This window comes from Prunus dulcis, chromosome 4 (genome assembly GCF_902201215.1).
Source record: "Prunus dulcis chromosome 4, ALMONDv2, whole genome shotgun sequence".
NCBI lineage: Eukaryota > Viridiplantae > Streptophyta > Magnoliopsida > Rosales > Rosaceae > Prunus > Prunus dulcis.
The window spans coordinates 6,492,214-6,514,596 of NC_047653.1; the positions used below are offsets into that span (position 1 = coordinate 6,492,214).

The window sequence follows — 22,383 nt, forward strand, 5'->3', positions numbered from 1 at the left end:
AAACGATTTATTATATGGCTTCGTATAATTGGTCAGGCAGAGAATGTGGCTCATGCAATTATATCAAACGGGGCCTAAGCTACCGATATTTCAATTTTTTGTTTTTGTTTTTAGAGTAGCTCTACTTCAAATATATCATTTATCAATAATGAATATGTAAAACATAAATAATTTGATTTTCCACAATAAACTTGTTTTTCTTTTCTAACACACAATCAATGTGTTATAAAGGTTTGAACTAAAACATTAGTGGTCTGCAAAACTATCCTCTTTCTACTCTCTGTTGACAATAAATTTGTTTAATTACTACTATGATTTATATGATTATTTATTTTATATAAATATTAGGGTTTTGTTAGCATTTTCAAAACTCACACGACTGCAAAAGGAAGTCGGGGGTGACATTAAATTCGGATTTGTAATGGAAAGAAAAAAAAGTTAAAAAACAGAAAAAGAAAAGGAAAACAGTGATATTTTCTTCTTCTTCTTTTGTTCAACTCTTTCGCCATTTGAGAAAGTAAAAAAAGAAAAGAAACCGACCACGGGCCACGCCCGCCTGTCTGAAAACTACTAACTAATTAAAAAAAATTACAATTTTCTTTTTATTATAAATAAATATTAAACCAAATTCCCAGCTCTCCCACTAAACCAACCACTCTCTCTCTCTCTCTCTCTCTCTCTTTCATTCTCATATAGTGGAGCTGCTTCACAAATCAGAATTCACAACCTAAAGGCAGTATAGAGAGTCAGATCTGAGCTCCATGATCTTCAACTACCTCAATTTGCTCTACGTTTCAACTTTGAAGCTTTGACTTGTAGGTTACTACTACTCTCTCTCTCTCTCTCTCTCTCTCTCTCTCTCTCTCTCTCTCTTTTGCTCCCTGTACTTGCTCCGTTTGTCTGCCTAGAAAATGTGGGAAAGAAACAAGGGAACACAGTCTTCGAAACTACGAAAGAATTAACAATGCTTACAATTTTCGCTTCCTTGCAATCTCTCATTCTCCGAGCCGCCAAATGGGGAATTTTTTTGTTTGCATTCTGATTCATGTGGTTGCTACAGTGTCTGTTTGGTAGAATTACTTGTTTCGGATATATTTGCTTTTTACATAATGCTGCTAATTTGGAAATGGTCCAAACTATGAAATGCTCTACATATAGGAAATGGTTGTTCTCTAATTTTACTAATTTACTAGTTCAAACTCAATTCATTGGAGGTCTTTCCCGGCCGGTTTTTCTAAAAGGAAATAGTTTATTACCAGAACTTCAGATGGTTTCTTGCATATAGTAATTTCAAATTCATCTCAAATGTATTAAATTTAGTTATTTTCAATGCATTCTATGATTATATCTAATGTTTTATTAGTTTTTCAGACTAATTTAACGTTGATATCAAATTTAAATCCTTTCTTACTCTTATAGTATCATGACTAAATGCAGAATTGTCTTGATTACTTACCAATGGCAAGATCGAGACAACATTTCTCTAGCCAAGATTCATCACTGTCACCGACTTCAGTGAGATCACGAGAATGGGAGGGTCCATCAAGATGGACTGAGTACTTGGGTCCAGAAACAACTTCTCCAATGAGTTTGAGGAGCTCCAGGAATGCAGGTCCTGATGGACAGGTCCACAGTTCAGGCGGGTCCCACAAAGGATTGAACATGCAGTGGGTAGTTCAACTAACTGAAGTGGCAGAAGGTCTTATGGCTAAAATATATAGGTTGAACCAAATTTTGGATTACCCGGATCCAGTTGGCCATGTATTTTCAGAAGCATTTTGGAAAGCCGGTGTGTTTCCTAACCATCCAAGAATTTGCTTGTTACTCTCAAAGAAGTTCCCTGAACATTATAGCAAGTTGCAGCTTGACCGCGTAAGAATTTATTTGTTTTCATTTAAATATTAGGTATTCTTGTGGTAGTCAGCGTTACTGAGCTAGCTGAATATTGTTAATATGGAATAATATTGATGCAGGTTGATAAGGTTGCTTGGGATGCCTTACATGATAATGCAGAACTTCATTTACAAAGCTTGGAACCATGGATCCAGGTACGGAGTTAGTATTTCCATTTACTTTTATTCTTCCATTGTCTGAATATTCTATATAAAGCTTCTATAGAACCATTAGTTTTCCAGTGTCTAGTGTTTTTGGTGCTAAATTAAGCTCATGGTAGTTCTCATCAGTGACATTTACTCGTTTCATCTATCTTTTATAAAGGTTTAGGTATGAACTATTAGTTCATTAGTTATTATTGATATATAAAAGGCTAAAACCTAAGTCTAAATTTGTGGCAAGTTTATCAACAACAATTTGATAAATGGCCAGACCAGGAGTTATTGCATGAATCATTATAAGCATTTATTTTTTGTTGTTGGGGTGGTGGTGATGGTTTTGATTTGAGAGATGGTCTGTAAATCACTAGCTCGCTTCCCATTTATAGATTTTAAAATGACCATATTTTAGATGGAGTCAATTAATAGCTTTTCTTTTGCATGAATCAGCTACTTCTTGACTTGATGGCTTTTCGAGAGCAAGCTTTACGACTTATATTGGATCTGAGCAGTACAGTTATTACCTTGTTGGTGAGTCTCATGATCACTTATTTTACCTGTATGAATTATAGGTTATGGGTGGAACGATGATATTGACACTTTTTTCTCTATTTCAACTCTATATATGATGCCACACAAATTGATATCCAGAAGCATAAAATTGATGTTATAAAGTTAAGGTTTTCTGATATCTCTGTCCTCATACACTCATTGATACATGGTGAACGTGTAGATCGAAAAAGTTGAATAAACATTGTTCCCTGTTATGTAAACAAATGGGATTGTTAACAATATGTTAGTCTAATTAGTAAATGTCACAATATTTGTGGAAATCAGATGTATAGTGCTTGTTAGAAGCAGCCATATGAAGATAGAAGTACATGAAAATGATCATGTAAATATAGGTTTGTAATGAAAAGTTTTTAATTCAATTTTTCAGACACAAGAGGAGCCTCAATGTCTATCTTGCACCTTTTTTCGTGATAGTAACAAACGTAATGTTTTCAATGTAACTGATTTGATGACATGCAGCAGGGATGAATTGATAAAATGCTTCCCAATATATACTTTTACTTTATTAGGCAGTGAACATGTAAATAAAGGTCACATTTTACTAGGAATTTTGACAGAATAGAATAATGTTTGCATTATTTCCTTATATATTCTAGATGACTTTGTTGTTTAAAACACAAAGGTTTCTACATGGCATCTCTAATAACTTGGCGCAGTATTTTGCAGCCCCATCAGAACTCGCTTATACTACATGCATTTATGGATCTCTTTTGCTCCTTTGTCCGCGTTAACCTTTTCTCTGAGAAGGTAAGTTAATTTCTGTTCTTCTCTCTTTATTTATTTATTTATTTTTTTTCAGTATCTGTTTCTTGTCACTGTCTATTTTTTTGAGAACTTAATTGCTTTGTCTTAACGGGGCATGCATATAAGTTAATTCCTGTACTTGATGTTCTGCTAACACTATGCTTACTACAGATGCCAAGGAAAATGATGCTACAAATGTATAACCTTTTGCATTCCATGTCCAGAAATGACCGAGATTGTGATTTTTATCATCGGTAGGATCTATTTTTAGTTATAAGTTACTTGTTTTTGCTGCATGTCATTCCTGAATTCATTCAATTTATTTATGAATTGCTTTGGTTTTGTTGTAATAGCATTAACCTCTAAAGAAGTCCATGCAAAAGTTTATGCCCTAACTGATTATAATTTTCTTTCTGTTGATAATAGGTTGGTTCAGTTTATAGACAGTTATGATCCACCATTGAAAGGATTAAAAGAAGACCTAAATTTTGTGAGCCCACGTATTGGAGAGGTTAGTTTGTGCTTTAATTTATCAATGTTGTTTTGATAATTATGTTTTTGTTGCTGGGCACGAAGAGAAGGCCCCAAGGTCAAATCCCCTCCTCGAGTGTCATAATTGATAACAAAAAATATAGCTTTGCTTTTCATTGATGACATTGTAATATATGAATTGTGCCTCTTAAGTAGTCTTTTTAGAAGGATCTCATGTAGTATTTGGGAGTTTTTCATTACCTTGAAATCAATATCCATGTGGATTAGATACACTAGTTTTTTTGGCAATTTTAGTAGAAGTTTTAATTGTCAAAATGGAAAAGAAATACATTATATGAAATTGGAAATTGGAAATCTTAATAAACTACTTGTCTGATGGTGATTGTTCCACATCCTTATTCCTCTATCCATCTCTGAGCAGTGATAAAAAATGCACAGGAACTAGTGGGTTTGGGAGGGGTTAGAATTGTTAGATCTTATTTGCTATTTGATACGAGGAATTCATTTTGAGAGACCACGCGGCATGAAATATCACCTATTTGGCTTTTGAAGTTTAATCAGTCATGTTTGAAGTTTGAACAACCATTAACTTAGAAAATAATTTTAATAATATTTAGAGTAGAAGATTTATTACCACTAAATTTCATTTTTCTTTTCCAGGTGCTAGAGGCTGTGGGTCCTATTATTTTTCTGTCAACTGATACAAGGAAGCTCAGAAATGAGGGTTTTTTAAGTCCATATCATCCTCGATATCCAGACATACTTACAAATTCTGCCCATCCCTTGGTAGACATCTTTACTATTATTAATTTTAAAACTGGCCAAAATTTGCTAAATTGTTTCTCCTTTTTATATTGTTAATCTGAATGGTTTGTTAGAGTGGTGCTATTGCAAACTGCATTATATGGTTAATGTTATGTTCCATTTGCAGAGAGCTCAGGATCTAGCAAACGTCACCTCTTATCGTGAATGGGTCTTATTTGGGTATCTTGTTTGTCCTGATGAGCTACTTCGTGTCACTAGCATTGATATTGCTCTGGTAAACCTTACACTGTACATGATTTCTAATTATTCTTGCCAATTTTATATTGAATTTGAATTGAACAATCTTAAATGGAATAGAAGACATGCATATTTTGGCATTTGCCTTAGGAGTTTTATTTTTGTATGTAGGTAGGTGCTTTTTTGTTATATTTCTCATGCACAATGTGTTTGGCTTTTTTCCTTATTTTTATTTCTCTGTCGTGGCTTTCAGGTCGTATTGAAAGAAAATCTTGTTCTTACATTGTTCAGGGATGAGGTGATTTTTGCTGCCTGTTTTCTGTCGTTCAAACTACTTCCATCATTTTCAGTAGCTTATTGTTGTAACTTAAACATGCAGTATATACTTTTGCATGAGGATTATCAACTATATGTCCTGCCACGAATTTTAGAATCAAAGAAGATGGCAAAGTCTGGTCGTACGAAGGCAAAAGAAGCAGATCTGGAGTATAGTGTAGCAAAGCAAGTTGAGAAAATGATAAGGTGCGTACATAAATCAAAGTCTAAATATGAAAAGCTGAACTTGGAACTTGCCAGAAATAAGATTGAGAGAAAAGTAACACATTTAATAGTTCTGTGCCCTAAATCTAGTTGCCAGCTTAAGTAGTCTGCCCAAATTTGTTGCAGGATGACCTTTGAATCCTTGATGTTGTTTTGCTTATGCAAGTGGTGTCAATGTGGATGTTTTGCATAATGGACATAACAATGTAGATCAAGCCAAACACAAGAAATAACACACTAGTAGTTCCAAACTTATCATGTTAATGTATCCATGTGGTGGCCCATATCATTCATTACTTCATAATATACCTGGTGTAATAATGATATAGAAATTCTCATTTGCATGTATCCCATGAGGGCATATCCGTATTCAGGTTTCAAATATCCATCAGTACCCCTTAGTTCTCATCAAATGAATTTCTTTATGCTTGACGATGTTTGTGGCACCATGTGCCTTGAATATAATAAAATGGTCACTTGATGCAGTGAAGTGCATGAGCAAGCATTACTCTCGTGTGATGCCATTCATCGCGAGAGGAGAATATTGTTAAAGCAAGAGATTGGAAGAATGGTGCTTTTCTTCACTGATCAGCCTAGTTTGTTGGCTCCAAACATACAGGTACATTGTCATTGTTGTTTCTTTGTACTAAGTGGTTACATGTGTTCCTTGTAATGTGTATTCTGGAAGGGGTGGAAGTTGTTGGATTTTTCAGTAAACATTATCAGGCATTGGAAAAACCTTAGAATTTCCTATTAACACATCAAGTTATAAATGACAAGTTGGCATAAATTTACGCAGGAGATGGATGTTTACCATAACAACAGATTCTTGTTAATTTACTAAGCATATGAAGTCTCAAAAGACTTTCTTTCGAGGATGAAAAAGTTTTGTAGTTATTTAAGTTATTTTTACTAGTGATTTTTTGGTTTATTTCGTCTTAAGTTCCTTTCCTGGGTGAATTTTGTAAAAGTTTAACCGAAATAATAAAAGGAAAGGAAAATCAACAGTTTCTACTTGCTTCAAATATTTGTTCTGCTATGTGTGACTGATTACGGTTTTGAATGCCCCATCTTTTGTCATGTCCTACTCCTCCTACTCCGTTGACAATCAGTTATAACTTTTTACTGAACTGTATCTTAATAAATAACTTTTTTTTTAAAAAACAAACTTGATCTTGATTCCTCACTTGAGGAGGTAGGAGATGGTAGTGACATACTTATGTAAATTGAGGTAGTTCTGATGAACACTTTGGCAGCAATTTCAGAACTTGTAGTCTGTATTTTTTCTTGTTTGAAAAGGTCGGGTTTGAGTCATAAATCACCATGCTCCCTTATTCTTCTGAACTATGGTTAGTGTCGGCTGCTGACATCTATGGAGCCTTTTATCCTAAAATGCTTGAAATCAGTTAATACATTCACAATTGGATAATCAGTTAATACATTCACAATTGGATAAGTTAAAAACTGGAGAGTAAATCTTGAAAGTGAGATATGAAGAAACTCTTCAACCAATCAGTTGTGGTGATAATTTTCTCCATTGGTTTTTCTTCTCTATCTGTCAATGACTGCTGGGTTTTGTCCACAAAGTTTTTCACGATGATATTCTCTAGTGCTTATTGATAATATTATGATTATCTGATGTCGACAGATGGTATTCTCTGCCTTGGCTTTTGCTCAATGTGAGGTCATCTGGTACTTCCAACATGTTGGAATTGGGTCATCAAAATCTAAAACCACTCGAATTGTACCAGTTGACATAGTAAGCTATGTTTGCCCATACCTGTTGAGATCCGTCATGATAAATTTCTTGTCCTGGTATGTTCAAACTGATAACGAAGTGCTTGGTTTCAACTATTGTGTTTTTTTTTTTTTGGTTTGCAGGACCCGAGTGATCCAACTATTGGGTTCTTATTAGATGGAATGGACCATCTATGCTGTTTAGTACGCAAGTACATTGCAGGTTAGTTTGAACTTAATATATGCCATGCCATTTTTCTCAATAGTGGAAATATGATAATTTTTGTATGTAGAAATCTTGATGTATGTTAAAATTATTACTTCAGTGAGAATGCAGAACCCAAAAATGTAACGACATATGCTCTTTGACACTTGACCAATATTCAACGCATATAAACTTGGAATTTGTATGTGATTTTAACTGCAAATGGATGTGTCCAACAATGTTTTATTACTGCAGTAAGAGATTTATTCTAAAAATAAAGTGTACTTTATTTTTATGCTTTGCGAACTTATATGCAGCGATTCGAGGTTATGCACTATCATACCTTTCTTCTTGTGCTGGTAGAATCCGGTATTTGTTGAATACCCCTGGGATGGTGGCTCTTGACTTAGATTCAAGCTTGAAAGGTCTTTTCCAGCAGATTGTTCAGCAGCTGGAAAACATACCAAAACCACAGGGTGAAAATGTGTCTGCCATTACATGCGATCTATCTGTAAGAAATCTGCAGACTATGCTCTATTTTCTTTAGAATAAATCTCCCGAGGTTTTTGGATGCCAAATAGATGTTTCCTGTAGATTCTGATATATATTTGCCTGTGTTTATTTGGCACCTCTCTTGCATATAGAGTTTCTCATTTCTTGTTCATCACTTTAATTTACATCTAGGTGCTAAAATAGCTGTAGATTACTAGACCGATATGAACTGCCTAAGGATTATAAATTGTGTTTAGAGGAAATTATTTTAGAGATAGTCATGGATATATCAGTAGGCATTGGTTGGAAGCATTTACTGTCTCTGTCTCTCTTGTTGGCAAGAGGAAGATGTTGTGTGTATGTGTAATGCACTACGTTTTTGTTGTATAAATAAATTACTTGATTAGGGAATCGCTGGAATTGTAAAACATGTAGCCTTATTTCTTTTTATGGTGGGGAGTGGAGTTAATTAATTAAATGGGCTTCAATTATGTTATTTCATCAGAAGTGCTAGTCCCACATGTCCAACAAATTTCTACAAAACCTTATCAGAGTTTTAAGCTACATCAGATTTTCGTTTAATTAAAAAAATTTAAAATATACTTTATGCAATCAAGTCTATTTACTTTTAGTTGTTTTATTTCATAGCATAGTGCCTAATTCATCCCCCATTGTATTGCTCTATATAAAAAATTATTCTCAATATTGTACTCATTGCTCTAGTATCATAGTTCTCAATTTACATAGGAGTGTTAATTTTGTGATTTCTACCCAGGAATTCCGAAAGAATTGGTTATCAATATTGATGATAGTCACATCTTCCCGATCATCTATAAACATAAGACATTTGGAGAAAGCTACAGTTTCTACAGGGAAAGAAGGCTTATTATCGGAAGGAAATGCTGCATACAATTGGTCGAGGTGCTCTTTCTGACTTAGTTTTGACCATTGTGATGGATTTTGTAGTCATCATTGCAGTTAGTTAATTACAATGATGAAGATAAATATTCTTACGAGTTACAACTGTATGTAACAATTGGGAAAAGTGTTATTTAAATTTTTTATTGGTGAGTAATAGAAGCCATTTTTGAAATGCCGTTTTTTCTTAGGACGTATGAGTCTTCTAGGATATTTAAAGGAAAAACAAGAAGGTAATTGTCATTTTTATTACGTTACCTTAGGAGTCAGGATAGCACAATGTTTTACCTGAAAAGTCTCACAAGAAGTTAAATGAAGATCTAATTGACTATGGTCAATTGTGTTGAGCATAATATGATCATAATAGTTTCTTAGTTATTACTTGAAATATCTGTTAAGCAATTGCTGAAGTAAATAAAATGCTTTCATCTCCAACGTTCATTATTAGATTAAAACATGGCTGCATATGCATTTGAATTTGTCAGAGTGACAATAATAGCACTTATGTATCTGTTTCAAATCAGATGTGTTGACGAACTGGAATCTCAATTATCAAAGCATGCGAGCCTTAAGAAGTTGTATTTCTACCATCAGCACCTTACAGCAGTAAGTTCTGGATCTCGTTAGCTGTAATTGGTTTGCTAGCTCCCCTTTAGTTAACCAAAAACTTGAGACAAATTAAAATTGATTTTCTATTTTATCTTTAAATAGGTCTTCAGGAACACTATGTTTGGCCCAGAAGGGCGTCCACAGCATTGCTGTGCATGGCTTGGTGTTGCAAGTAGTTTTCCAGAGTGTGCCTCTCCCATTGTTCCAGAAGAGGTGATCCATCAAGTTCCTCAACCGGCCCTTAAAATTTTCTAGACATATCTACGTGTCACAACATGCATTATTTATTCTTTAAATAAAGTTGCATGCATAACTCTTTTCTTTTCTTAAGTTACTTATAGAAAGTGATAATGAGCCTTTTTTTGAGCTTTTTTTCTTCTTCAAGATTCCAGGTTGATAAAGATGCTTTTATCATCTTTTGCTGGGAAGATGAAAATAACATTTTACCCAAAGTTATTGATTAGATAAGACAATTGGGAGTTCATTTTACTGAAACCTCATGATGCTTCAGCTTGCACATGGATGCATGAGACCAGAAATGAAATGACCGTGCTTAACTCCTTTTGAAAGCAGGTAACTAAAATTGGCAGGGATGCAGTCCTTTATGTTGAATCTCTCATTGAATCAATAATGGGAGGACTGGAGGGATTAATCAACATCCTTGATTCTGAAGGAGGATTTGGTGCCCTTGATATCCAAGTAATCACTTTTGTCTGATTTAATGTTGTAACACACGGAAATAAGAAACAGTTGCCATCAGTTATGTTTACAAAACTGATTTTGTGAAAATATTCAGCTTCTTCCAGAGCAGGCAGCGTATTATATGAATTATGCATCAAGAGTATCGATTCCTTCAGCTAAATCTCCAAAGGGACCATCTGGTTTCCCCTTTCCTGGTCAGGAGAGTCATCCTGAAAATAATAGTTCTATTAAAATGTAAGTCATTTGTCATCTTAGTTTCATGCAGAATATGTTTTGCATTGCACTCTTTTGAAGTCCAATATTGACACAGCTAACAGTGCCTTTGTTTTTTCCTGGTAATGGCAGGTTAGAAGCTGCGGTGCAGAGACTGACCAATCTATGCTCAGTTTTGAATGATATGGAGCCAATATGTGTTCTAAACCATGTTTTTGTCTTAAGGGAGGTAAGGCATTCTCTTTTTTCTTCAACCACAAGATGATGCAATTCTTGCATTTTTCTAAAGTATACCAATCATTTTTTACAGTACATGAGAGAATGCATCCTTGGGAACCTTAGGAGAAGATTGCTTTCAGCACTGAAAACTGATAATGATCTCCAACGGCCTTCTGTTCTGGAGTCACTTATTCGCAGACACATAAGCATCATCCATCTGGCAGAGCAGCACATTAGCATGGACCTAACTCAGGGTATTCGAGAAGTTCTGCTCTCGGAGGCCTTCTCAGGACCAGTTTCTTCTTTACATTTGTTTGACAAGCCAGCAGAGCAACACACTGGATCAGCCACTGAGGCTGTTTGCAACTGGTACATTGAAAATATAATCAAGGATATATCTGGTGCCGGAATCCTTTTTGCTCCAATTCACAAATGCTTCAAGAGCACAAGGCCTGTTGGCGGATATTTTGCTGATTCAGTCACTGATCTTAAAGAACTGAAGGCCTTTGTTCGGATTTTTGGTGGCTATGGAGTTGACAGGCTAGACAGAATGCTGAAAGAACACACTGCTGCACTTTTAAATTGTATTGACACATCATTGAGATCAAACCGTGAAGTGCTAGAAGCAGTTTCTGGCAGCCTGCATTCTGGTGACCGAACAGAAAGAGAAGCATCAATAAAGCAGATAGTCGATATAGACACCGTGATTGGGTTTTGTGTTCAAGCTGGGCTGGCCTTGGCTTTTGATAGACTTCTAGCTGAAGCTTCTGGAGCTGTGCTCTTAGAAGGTGCGCCCTTGATACATTCATTATTGACTGGGATAGCTAAGCATATACCTGAAGAAATACCTGAAAAGATAGAAATCAGGAGATTGAAAAGTGTGACAAACAATTTTGGTGTAGTCTACGATCATGATTCTCAGTGGGTGAGATTGATCTTAGAAGAGGTTGGAGGTGCCAATGATGGTTCATGGAGCTTCTTGCCTTATTTATTTGCTACCTTCATGACGTCTAATATTTGGAATACCACTGCCTTCAATGTGGACACGGGGGGCTTCAATAACAATATCCATTGCTTGGCAAGGTGGGCTTGCATTTACTTTTACCTTAAAATAGAACTATATTTTATGCTAGATACTTCTTAATACAAGATGGAATTTTTTTTTTCTTTAAAGTTACTAAAGGCAAAATGATCCAAACCTATACCTACCCAGTAGTGCTTAGTTCAATTGGGATATATTTGTTTATGTAATTTCTTGATTCTTCTGTGTTCATTGATTAAGAAATAAAATATTTTTATGGGTGTTTTTGAGAAATGTATTAATGCCTATCACGAATAAATTTTGTTCGCAGGTGCATTAGTGCTGTAATTGCAGGGAGTGAGTTTGTTAGACTGGAACGTGAGCATCGGCAAAGACAATCTCTCTCAAATGGACATGCTGCTGATACAGGGGACCCTGAGAGTCAAAGTCGTTTGTCAGCTGAAGCAAGCATAAAATCCTCAATGCAGCTCTTCGTCAAATTCTCTGCAGGCATTATATTGGATTCATGGAGTGAAGCTAACAGGTACACTGATTTATCTTTACAGAAATGGTCATGCAAGCTGCTAATGATTTCAAAATTCATGGAGTCATTGACTCTCAAAATTCTCAATTCTCCTACTTAGCCATGTGCAAGCTGCTAATGATGTGCAAGCTGCTAATGATTTCAACTGTTCTTCACAGATCTCATCTTGTAGCACAGCTAATTTTCCTAGACCAACTTTGTGAGATATCACCTTATCTTCCAAGAAGCTCTCTCGAACCCCACGTTCCGTATGCCATTCTCCGTTCGATATACAGCCAGTATTATGAAAATTCTCCATCTACACCACTCGCATTACTAAGTGGTTCACCTCGCCATTCACCTGCTGCATCACTCACACATTCATCTCCTGGAGTACGACATCCCCGTGGCGACCCCACTCCCCAGTATGATTCAGGTTATTTCAAAGGATCATCATCCCATGGCCAGGAGCACCTTTATGATACTGACAGTGGAAGCTTACGGAGCAGTGAAAGCAGGCAACGGAATGTTCGTCGTTCAGGGCCTTTGGATTACAGCTCAAGCCGTAGTAAAGTTAAGTTTGTGGAAGGCTCAACTTCAGGAAGTACCGGCCCCAGTCCGCTGCCAAGGTTTGCTGTCTCAAGATCCGGTCCAATATCGTACAAGTAAAAAACCAAGCACGAGTTAAAAGGGGTATAAAGGGATGGTAATTTATCTACTCTGTAATTTTGTCAATGCTCAGTCCTCCATCCACATTTAGATAGGTGAGCTAGTTTATACAAATTTTGACAAATTGCATATCTAGGGTTGCCAAACAAAGTTTCGTCCTTATAAGTGGACTTAATCTTGTAAATTCGTCCTATTGGTGTCACTCTGTGTACATCCAGTCTGTTTATTAAGCTATGTACTTCAAAATCTGCCATGCGTTATCAATTATTTATATTTACCATGAAATCAATTTCTTTTAGTGGGAAAAATAAAAGAAAAGAAGAAACAAAGCAACAAAGATTTGTAACTAGCCAACGAGGTGCGCAGCTCCCGCACATAAGGCTTCTAGACATAATGAATAATTTTATTTTTATTTTTTAAAAGAGGGAGAGGAGAAGTCGATATTTTCCTGATTTACCATATTTTGTAAAGTTTATGATGCATCAATCACAATGTACATGGCTTCAATACAGATGAATGCATAATGAAGATTTGAACCTTCTTGAGCTAATCTGTGATTCAGAATAGGACCTTGGTGAATGATGAAATTGGAAATGGGTAAATGCTTTTTTATTTTGTCCCATAACCGAACATGTAAAATGTGAAGTGTCGCAGTAAAATTATTTAAGTAAACAAAATTATATGCGCACGTCAAAAAGAAGGGCTTGTTTGAGATTGCTTCTTTAGGAAGCACTTCTACTTATAAGTGCTTCTACCTAAAGCGCTTTTATTATAAACACGTTGAAATTTTCATAAGAAACCGAAGTGCTTATTGGAAAAGCACTTGTGAGTGCTTCTTCAAGAAGCACATGACAGGTGCTTCTCCAGAAAGCGTTTCTATGACCCAAAATCGCTTCTAAACTTTTCTGCCAAACAATGTCAAAAGCGCTTTTGGTTGTCAAAAAGAGCTTTTAACTGCTCTAGAAGCACTCCCAAACGGACCCAAAATTTGAGATGAAGTGCCCTTCCATCCCAATTCTTGCCACAGAAACCGAACTTCATAAAACATGAACAAAGATTAGATATCATTAGATCTATTTATTTGTAGTCTCTCTTTATATCTAACTTCCAAGAAATCGTTCTCACATCAAAATAAGTTGTACCACGCTTTATCAATTATTTACTGTGATTTCAATTCCTGTTAGTGAAAAGGGAAAACCAAACTAAGCAACAAATATTTGCACCACTGTATCAGACTTTCTTTATGAATTCCACACAGATAAACCTTCTAAACATTATGACATTGACAAGATTTTATACAAACAAGTAGAGGCATAAGATTATACACGCCCAATAATTACTTGCAGTATAATTACCAAGGTGCGTAACTTGGTAAAAACTGCGAATTCACTCTGAAAGATAACCCATAAGAAGTCAGCGGAGGTGATGCCTGCAAGAAGAAGAAAAGTTATAAATAATTTGATTGAAAAAAACAGGTCAAACTAAATAAGCACTAATAAGACTAGACAAAAATACCGGAGAGTTTCTTTTGTTCCACGCCGGATTTTGCAGCGTATTGTTGGAAGGCCAAGACGCTGGTGAGCTTCATAACGATGACAACCGGAGAAGCCTACCAGACCATGACAAAATCATTAGCTATAATCCTGAAAGCATATGTGTGGCTATAATATTCTGATACAAAGCTTTTTAGCCTTCTCTTTTCTTCACTGCTTTCAACTAGAACTCTCCAGTGATTTGTAAGGAAGAAATATAAAGAATAATAACTATTTGTGGAGAATAATGACAAGAGCATACCATAATAAACTCCCTCAACCTCAAGCACATCAATCTGCATTAGTAAGACGAGTCAGACTAAAATTGATTCTGGAATATGTATCAAGATGTAATAGCTACATACAAAAAGCTACCTACTGCTTTACCTATTACATAGCTGAATATATAATTCTCTTTTCGTTACATGTTCCTATATATTGTGTTCCATAGAAAATTTATTTGATAAAACCTGGTAAATGTCTAACCAGAAAAATGGACAATCAATAATGACAACTGTCCAGATTATCTGTTTAATTGGTTTTATGCTACTAAAAGAAACATAAACCAGTGTATTTCCTAAGAGAAACTGGAAAAAGGAAAAAGAAACAACTGAAGTCTTGAAGGCTCACCTAAAAATAATAAAAGGCATTCCACTTCTTACTAGCCTTTGCTAATTCATAGCATACCATATTTAACAACCACCTTCATGATCCCTTTGTTTTAGTAGGGTTGGTTCCAACACCAGCTTAAGAGTGTGGATAATAAGACCACTTGGTCATGAAAATACACTCTCTTGATAAGGTTGTAAACTTTAAAATCCATACTTGACCGAGTTCGAGAGTAAAATCATAGTTCTATTTGTATGTCTTATGGTGCCTTCATGATCCCTTTGTTGCATACTTCCCAGTAACTTACTATAAAATGGGGGATTCTTGCAATTCCTGTATGAATTATGTCTACCTTTTAAATAATCACAAATCCTACTTCTATACGTCAGCATTTCATTACATGGAGTCATTGAGTACTGATATTATGTAAAGAAGTCCATTTTCTAAGAATAAGCATTACATAACAAGAGCCAAATACAGCCTGATATTTATATATTAAAATTGAGAAAATTAAGAAATGAGTGAACAAATTCCCATATCCCCCCAAGTAAATCGTCCATTATGCAACAATCACCAGGACCATGTGAGTACTCAGAAGTTCGAAACTAATCCTAGATAATTTGTCTTTCATTTTCTTGGAAGCCAAACAGAAAATATACAAAACCCAATAAAGAAATTTACGAGTTTGAGGTTGTTAGCAGTGCTTACAGGTGTCTGAAGGCCAATTTCACTGATGCTGTCCATGAGTTCTTGAACCTTGATTGGGTCGTTAGCTCTGGTTCTCATCAAAGGCCTCCTTATCTTATCAAGAGGAAGCTCCAAAATCACTGGTCCACCAACCCCACCACTGCCACCACTAGAACTCAAAGGAGGAGACCCTGAAATGTAATTCTTATAAAAAAAGATTTCATTTTTATAAGAAAAAAAATCTATATGAGCGAGAGATTTTTGTACCATTTGATGAAACCGAAGCAGAAACAGTGAAGCTCCTCAAGTTGTTTGGTACTTGCAGAACAAAATTCGCCATTTTTGTTCTCTGTTTTGCTAGTAAGCCTCTGTGTGTGTGTATCTATATTCACGATATACACCATGTTTTGATTGGATGGTATTGGATTTTCGGCTTAATCACAACTGTTCAATGAGAATTTATTTGTTTTTTTTGGAGACTTTTGGTATGACCCATTTATTTGGACGGTCCAGATACCACCGATACTTTTGCCACTTCGCATTAGCCAAACCCATTTTCCAGTTCATTCGTTCCTCAAAGACAGTTCCTTCGGTTCCAAACAAATCCCAATGGCTGCAGTTACCTCCTTTTCTCTCTTTAGGTACGCTTGCTGTTTATCTCTTTGACTTTCACTCACTTTGTTGGTTTCGTCTATAATGTTTTGTTTTGTTTTGGAATTTGGAATTTGGAATTTGGAACAGGAACCGTGCAGCAACAACTGTGAGAGCTTTTGTGACAGTGAAAGCCTCCAACCCCAATTTCACAACCTTCCTTCTTCCTCTTCGTTCTCGCAGGTAAACTCTCTCTCTCTCTCTCTCTCTCTCTCTCTCTCTCTGATATTTTGTTAAACTGTTTTTTCACTAGGAAAAAAGGATGGTCTAATTGTCACCAAATTGAAAGTTCTCAAATCTCCTTGCGATGCTCTGAGCTTACACCATAATCTTCACCTGGGTATCTGTTAATTTATATTTAAGAATTAAGGATGAGAAAAAGATGGCCTTTTGGATTTTTTTATTTTTTTATTTTTTTATTTTTTATTTTTTGGGAGGGCTACAAGCTTTCTGTAGAGTTTGCGTTGTTTCCCCTTTTTGGTGAGTTCGTTTGACTGTTTTGTTGTAGAAAATGTACCATTCTTTCCATGAAAATTGTTCATTTGACATCTTTTGCCAATTTTCACGATGTAGACACCAAAACCAAAATGTGGTGTCTACTGGTTGGTTTATGTTTGGTCTTGCTCGAATGTTTTGGCATACTACTGCATGCTCTGCAGATTAATTATATGCGATGCTTTTTGAGCTCGTTACTTCATACAAAACACAAAGGTGGTGTTCATTACCTGGGAGCCGAAAATCTCCTTACCCATCATCTTTCCAACTTTAAATTATCAAAAAGGGGACTTGAATATGGGGGCAGGATGCGGTGGCCTTTTGAGATTTTAGCACTGTAGCTTGTTTGTTGGAAACCCTCAGTGAGGATCTAGTTGGTTGAATACTTTATCCAATATGAAATACTTTTGCGCTCCCAAATAAGATATCGATAGTTTATTGGAGTACATCGTGGTTCATGATACAACTTTGTTATACTGCGGTAACTCTATCAAATTATCAATGCATATGCTTATCTATTTGTTGGCTGCTCAAGATCCAAGTCACATTAAGTTTGTAAGAATAAAAAATTGTCGCGCTAGTCTGATATAGTAGAAATATGATTTGCAAATGGTCCAAATGGGTGATCTGTTGCTGAAGAATACTAATATTTTGTTGTCAAATAACTATAGTTTAGCATGTTGTTTATTTTAAGGTGATATATGTCATTTGCAACCACTTTAATTACTGGTATGGTTGTCCCTTGGTGCCTTGCATATAATTATCAGTTACATATTTTTTTAGATCCCTGTGCCGTGTTAGCGCTACAAACGATGAGGAGGCTGCTGCCAAGGTAGCTGCAGCTAATGCCAACAGTGGAGCTCCAACAATGTATCATCCTTGACATAGTAAAACTGGTTTGATCTCACATTCAAGTTCATAGCATACTTTTTTAGTCAGGAACTTTGTATATAACTTTTTAAGTTTTGACCCATCAAAATATGGGAACTCAGTGTGGGTTCTGCCTTACTGAGGAAATTTTCACTGGAAGTGGCAATATCTGTTTCTTCATATTGATCAATTTGATATTTTATTTATGTTCAATAACTAAAAGTTATCACAATCATTGCTTACATTTCATTGAAATGGGTAAGAGCTAAACGGAAATTTAGTACACGTTAAAACAATAAGTTTTATCCAAATTTACATATGAATTTAGGACTTCCTTCTCCCCCTGTTTTAGATTTGACAAGATCATTGCAAAGGAAATCCCATCAAGCATTGTATATGAGGATGATAAGGTCCTGGCATTTCGGGATATCAACCCACAGGCTCCTGTTCACGTTTTAGTCATCCCAAAGTTTAGGGATGGATTAACTGAGCTGAGAAAGGTAATTCCTGGCCCTTATAATATCGAACATGGTTTTTCTTCCAGTATTAATCTTCATTTTTACTATGCCAAGTACTTTTTCCAATTAAGATTTTTGAATGAAATTCTCTAAGCATGATGCAGAATAGAAAACGCTCCCTTTTGATTTGTGCATTCTGTCTTTGCAGGCTGAACTTAGGCATGTTGAAATACTGGGTCAACTTCTCCATGCTGCAAAAATAGTTGCCGAGATAGAAGGCATTCTTGATGGGTTTCGTGTGGTTATCAACAACGGTCCAGCTGCATGTAAGTATCTCTGCATAGTTTCTACCGTCACCTTCCTTTCATAGTTGTGTGATGCTTTGCTTGTTCAATAATCAATGGTCTCACTCCGTCCAGGTCAATCTGTTTATCATCTCCACTTGCATGTCCTTGGTGGAAGACAGATGAAATGGCCAGCTGGTTGAAGATCTGAAGCTGCTGGTGGACACCATAAATCTCATATGAGGGAGATGAATAAGTGGAGTTTTTTTTTGCATAATTAAGTTTGTGTAGACCCTTGTTTGTTTATGCGGAAACTTGGTTTTGTATTGCATATGAGACGATGTAGAATGAGGAGTGGATCAGGTTCCATTAATCATGAGTCTTCCGTTTTCTCTTTTTTTGCCTCATCACAGCACTCTATTATAGGGAGATTCTCCAATAAGTATTTAAGTAAAGGATTGGTTACATACTTCTACTCTCAACATTATGGTATTTACCAATCTAGTTTTAACATCCTTGGAATACAATGTTGAGATTTACCAATCTAGTTTTAACATCCTTGGAATACAAGTGATGGAAAAGGGCTTCGTAGGTACTTGTACATGAACCCGCTAAAATTCAAATGAAAGAAATATTGTGAGGAAGTCGAATATGAACCAAAAAACCTTCTATTATGATATTGTAACCCAACATAAGATACATGTATATAAACCAATAATCCTTCTATGAGACTGAGAGTTAGTTGATCCTGTTTTGGGTTCCAAAACGGATAAAACAATTGACAAACTCCAAAAAAGCTGGTTAGGGAGACAGAACAAACAAAAGCCCAAATAAATCTGATTTTTATTCTCTACGAATGTACAAATGAATTACAAGTTACATGTAATTTAATTTAATTTTCCAGCTGCTAAGTTTTCATGACCAAGTAAAACAACAGTATCTACAGTAAATTGTATAAAGCCCTGTACTACCATGGCAAATTCTATTACCCCTCAGTGAAAAAAACCCCATCTGTCAAAGAATCTTTCAGCTTTGTTACAGGCAGCTTATAACAAAGCACTAACTAGTCATCACTCTTCCAAGATGCAGAAAAGAATCCTTCTCAGCCAATAGTCAATCCAAGGCGCGGAGATCTAAATATGAAGCACCGAATGATTGACAGAGGTGGAGTAGCCTCCTTTAAAGTAGAGAGAGTTCTCTCTGATTAACAGTCTCATTGATGAAAGTAGCATTATAGGCTGGTTATAATTCCTGTCTGATTTGAGCAGAGACAAGAGCAGTCTGGCACATTCAAATCCCTCTTGACAAGTCGTCTGTCTCGGTTGATCGACAATTTAATAAAAGGGAGCTTCTGTGCAACCTGGCGCCAGATTTCATTCACTGTTCCATTCGGTACTCCATATTGGAAATAACGCTTCACCTGAATCAAGAAATTAAGATTAATACAGATTAATATTTGGAACTGGCTTTAGCTTTGCACTGTAATTACTTAATAAATGCATAACTATTTTGTAATATTTCATAAAAATGTGAACAACAAATTGCACCCGCAGTAATTGGCATGCACAAAAACGTCAATTGTAGAACTCTTATGCTTAAACAACATTTGCCACAAACTCCACTTCATTATTCCAATCCGCCTAGACAACCAGCCCAGGGTTCTCTAGAGATGCATATCAGTTTGTATTCAGCATACCCTTGCCCTTATGGCCACGTCTGCCATCTTGCAGAAGGCATAACTAATACAAAATTCAAGACTTTGGCCACAGAGAGAGAGAGAGAGAGAGAGAGAGAGAGAGAGAGAGAGAGAGAGAGAGAGAGAGAGAGGATTTCAGAATATGGACAAGTGTGGCCATGCTAGCACACACACAAAGGTACTCTAATGAGGACCTACGTTGGGGCTTACATCTCAGTCACTCATACCGATCTCACAGATAAGATACAAATGCTCTCATGGTTCACATTAGAATACCAATGTGTGTTTGTGTGTGCATATACATTAGCTTCCTTCCCCATGCTCAAACAAAAAGTAAAATTTGAATAACTTTTCCTGGTTTTAATCGTCATTTAACCATTACTTGTTTTTCCACCCTTGGACTTCAACCAAATCAAATGTTAAACATTTCCGACAGGAAATGAGTAAAAGAAGCCACAACGGCAAGAAGTAAAGCAGACATTAATTTCAAAAACAAGAGAAAGAACAAAAGCGGAATGAAACTTGAAAGACAACAGCGAGAAAAGGCAAATCAAACCCCAAATACAAAGCAATTGGACTAACCTCATTCAGCTCCTTCTGGTATTCTAGAATTCTCTCAGTTGTGATTCCTCTCAGCATTGAGACCAAGAATTCTGGCTTTAAAGCTGCATTGGATTCTACAAATATTGCTATCTTTCTGTAGTCTATAACATCTTCAAATGGAAGCTCAATGCTATCACTGACTATCACAGGCACACACAAGCTAACTATCGAATCAAAAAGTCTGCAGGCTGATGGAGTATCACCAGCTGGATTTAAACAGAACTTTGATGTATGCATCCCATGCGAAGCAGCCCGTCGACTCTCTCTGGATTGTGTTCCATGTTTTATTATGACATCCTCTTCATTTTCAAGTAATTGGAAAAGCAAATCACGTATCTTTCCCCCCTACAAACACAAAAATAGACCCCCAAAAGCCAAACATTAGCTCAGATAGATAACTGAGACTAAGATCAAACTTGTACACCAAAAAATTTCTTTATACACATTCAAATCCCTAATTCATGGACTCAAATGACAATCAATCATTGAATTCTCTATGAAAATGCAACATTTCAAACATACCCACAAGATAATTTATTACAGGAATTTAGTAAGCAATTGAAGAAGTACCTCTTTGCGGAACCGATTGCCCATGAAGAACAACAAGGTGTTGCGGTCCTCAACACTGATATCGCCGCTGTAAGTGTTGATGCGGTGAGAGTAAGGCACAATTACGTCCTTAACAAGCGATCCTTGGTCCTCCTTCAACCGCCCGAAATCACAAACAAGCAACACACTGTTTTTGACTTTGTCAATCACTTTGTACAGAGCATTGGGGTCCGAGGCCATGATCACGTGGTCTCGACCATTGTTCCTCTTCCAATACACCTGCTCCTCCAGCCACTCAATCAACGCCACCTGGTTCTCCTCGTCACTGTACAGCGGCTTATCGGACCCGGAAGCCGGTCGGGCCGGGTTGACGATTAGGCTCAATGACGAGAAGAATGGGACGTAGAAGAAGTCCGCCTCTTCCGGATCCAAGACCTTCTGAACGGGCGACCCGAACCGTTCCGATTCGGGTTTGAGCAGGTCCTTAAAGAGGTACCACTCGCCCATGTGCTGGTGACCCGGGTACTTGAGCTTGGAAACGTCTTCGTCGGGTCGGCCGCCGCGGGCCAGTGAGTGATGCTCTATAACTCCGTAAGTAAACCGCTTGGGGAGGTCGTATAGGTAGACTTTCACGGGCTTCCCGGGAAAATTAAGCTGATTTTCTCGGGAAGCAAACACGTCGGAGGAGATCGAGGAAGCGGAAGAGAAGGAGGGGAGGGCGGTCTCGAGCTTGGCAGTGGTGGTGGGGGTGAGGAAGGTGTTGAGGAAGGCGTAGATGAGGAGGACAACGACGATCGTGGCTAGGGATTGCTTGAGGAGCGAGGATTTTCGCGCCATGAAGAGGAATTGAGGGAGGGTTAGGGTTTGGTGGGCATGGGGAGAGGTTGAAGAAGGTGACGAGGGTTTGGTGGTCTTCTTGGTTTTGGTGGATCGGAGCTCACTCAAACCGAAAGGCATTGCTTTTGGGGTGGGCTCGGCGCACTGCGCTAACATACGCTGTGCGCGTAGTGGGAGACACCTTGGTTGTAAAAAGGCTGATTGAGCAAATTTTTGGAATTTTGCATTCTTGAATCTATGAAATGATATGATATAGTTGTGAGTCGTGACATAATTAAAATTCTGAACCATATTTCTTTCAGCGTTTTTATTATTGATTCATATTGGTAGGGATGTTTAACAAACACATTTATTTGCTTACATTTTCACATCAATATTCAATTTTCTGACTTCTCTTCAATA

At 36.7% G+C, this 22,383-nt stretch overlaps 4 protein-coding genes across 8 annotated transcripts; 2 read left to right on the forward strand and 2 right to left on the reverse strand.

Annotated features, from left to right (window-relative positions):
* The first annotated feature begins 661 nt into the window (after window positions 1–661).
* On the forward strand, window positions 662–12,995 carry LOC117624537 (protein NAP1). 5 transcript variants are annotated; one of them, XM_034355844.1, is made up of 24 exons: window positions 662–815; window positions 1,438–1,872; window positions 1,974–2,048; window positions 2,502–2,582; window positions 3,291–3,371; window positions 3,540–3,622; window positions 3,795–3,879; window positions 4,521–4,646; window positions 4,792–4,899; window positions 5,116–5,160; window positions 5,242–5,384; window positions 5,889–6,021; window positions 7,051–7,161; window positions 7,284–7,362; window positions 7,662–7,855; window positions 8,612–8,757; window positions 9,279–9,360; window positions 9,466–9,576; window positions 9,937–10,062; window positions 10,160–10,299; window positions 10,411–10,507; window positions 10,589–11,580; window positions 11,850–12,062; window positions 12,221–12,995. In XM_034355844.1, the coding sequence occupies exons 2-24, from the start codon at window positions 1,459–1,461 to the stop codon at window positions 12,708–12,710; spliced, it is 4,155 nt and encodes a 1,384-aa protein (XP_034211735.1). In that variant the 5' UTR covers window positions 662–815; window positions 1,438–1,458; the 3' UTR covers window positions 12,711–12,995. The 5 variants fall into 5 exon arrangements, with proteins under 5 accessions (XP_034211735.1, XP_034211732.1, XP_034211731.1 ...); XM_034355841.1 differs by having other exon boundaries at window positions 662–819; window positions 5,116–5,384; XM_034355840.1 differs by having other exon boundaries at window positions 5,116–5,384.
* Window positions 12,996–13,913: 918 nt separating this feature from the next.
* On the reverse strand, window positions 13,914–15,984 carry LOC117623980 (sulfiredoxin, chloroplastic/mitochondrial). The gene is made up of 5 exons (XM_034355058.1): window positions 15,806–15,984; window positions 15,560–15,729; window positions 14,505–14,538; window positions 14,226–14,319; window positions 13,914–14,139 (listed from the first exon to the last, which is right to left on the reverse strand). Exons 1-5 carry the CDS (start codon window positions 15,876–15,878, stop codon window positions 14,124–14,126), a joined length of 387 nt encoding a protein of 128 aa, XP_034210949.1. The 5' UTR covers window positions 15,879–15,984; the 3' UTR covers window positions 13,914–14,123.
* Window position 15,985: 1 nt separating this feature from the next.
* Window positions 15,986–18,778, forward strand: LOC117625192 (14 kDa zinc-binding protein; the record flags this gene model as incomplete). The annotated part of the gene is made up of 6 exons (XM_034356799.1): window positions 15,986–16,179; window positions 16,280–16,372; window positions 17,468–17,554; window positions 17,907–18,054; window positions 18,221–18,338; window positions 18,432–18,778. Coding segments are annotated over 6 exons (708 nt in total), but the record flags the coding sequence as incomplete, so codon positions are not given.
* Window positions 18,779–19,113: 335 nt separating this feature from the next.
* LOC117623978 (probable arabinosyltransferase ARAD1) lies at window positions 19,114–22,290 on the reverse strand. Its single transcript, XM_034355052.1, has 3 exons — window positions 21,166–22,290; window positions 20,575–20,940; window positions 19,114–19,716 (listed from the first exon to the last, which is right to left on the reverse strand). Exons 1-3 carry the CDS (start codon window positions 22,270–22,272, stop codon window positions 19,528–19,530), a joined length of 1,662 nt encoding a protein of 553 aa, XP_034210943.1. The 5' UTR covers window positions 22,273–22,290; the 3' UTR covers window positions 19,114–19,527.
* Window positions 22,291–22,383: the final 93 nt, after the last annotated feature.

What these genes read in the sequence shown, in the direction of transcription:
- LOC117624537 (XM_034355841.1), top strand. Translation starts at nt 1,459, where the DNA reads ATGGCAAGATCGAGACAACATTTCTCTAGCCAAGATTCATCACTGTCA. An exon ending in GTACAGTTATTACCTTGTTG is followed by an intron (nt 2,583 to 3,290) that starts GTGAGTCTCATG and finishes AGTATTTTGCAG; the next exon opens with CCCCATCAGAACTCGCTTAT. An exon ending in CAAATTCTGCCCATCCCTTG is followed by an intron (nt 4,647 to 4,791) that starts GTAGACATCTTT and finishes TTCCATTTGCAG; the next exon opens with AGAGCTCAGGATCTAGCAAA.
- LOC117623980 (XM_034355058.1), bottom strand. Translation starts at nt 15,878, where the DNA reads ATGGCGAATTTTGTTCTGCAAGTACCAAACAACTTGAGGAGCTTCACT. An exon ending in AAATTGGCCTTCAGACACCT is followed by an intron (nt 14,539 to 15,559) that starts GTAAGCACTGCT and finishes TTACTAATGCAG; the next exon opens with ATTGATGTGCTTGAGGTTGA. An exon ending in GGTTGAGGGAGTTTATTATG is followed by an intron (nt 14,320 to 14,504) that starts GTATGCTCTTGT and finishes ATGGTCTGGTAG; the next exon opens with GCTTCTCCGGTTGTCATCGT.
- LOC117623978 (XM_034355052.1), bottom strand. Translation starts at nt 22,272, where the DNA reads ATGGTTCAGAATTTTAATTATGTCACGACTCACAACTATATCATATCA. An exon ending in GCAATCGGTTCCGCAAAGAG is followed by an intron (nt 20,941 to 21,165) that starts GTACTTCTTCAA and finishes TTGTGTTTGTAG; the next exon opens with GGGGGAAAGATACGTGATTT. An exon ending in ACCAGAAGGAGCTGAATGAG is followed by an intron (nt 19,717 to 20,574) that starts GTTAGTCCAATT and finishes TTCTTGATTCAG; the next exon opens with GTGAAGCGTTATTTCCAATA.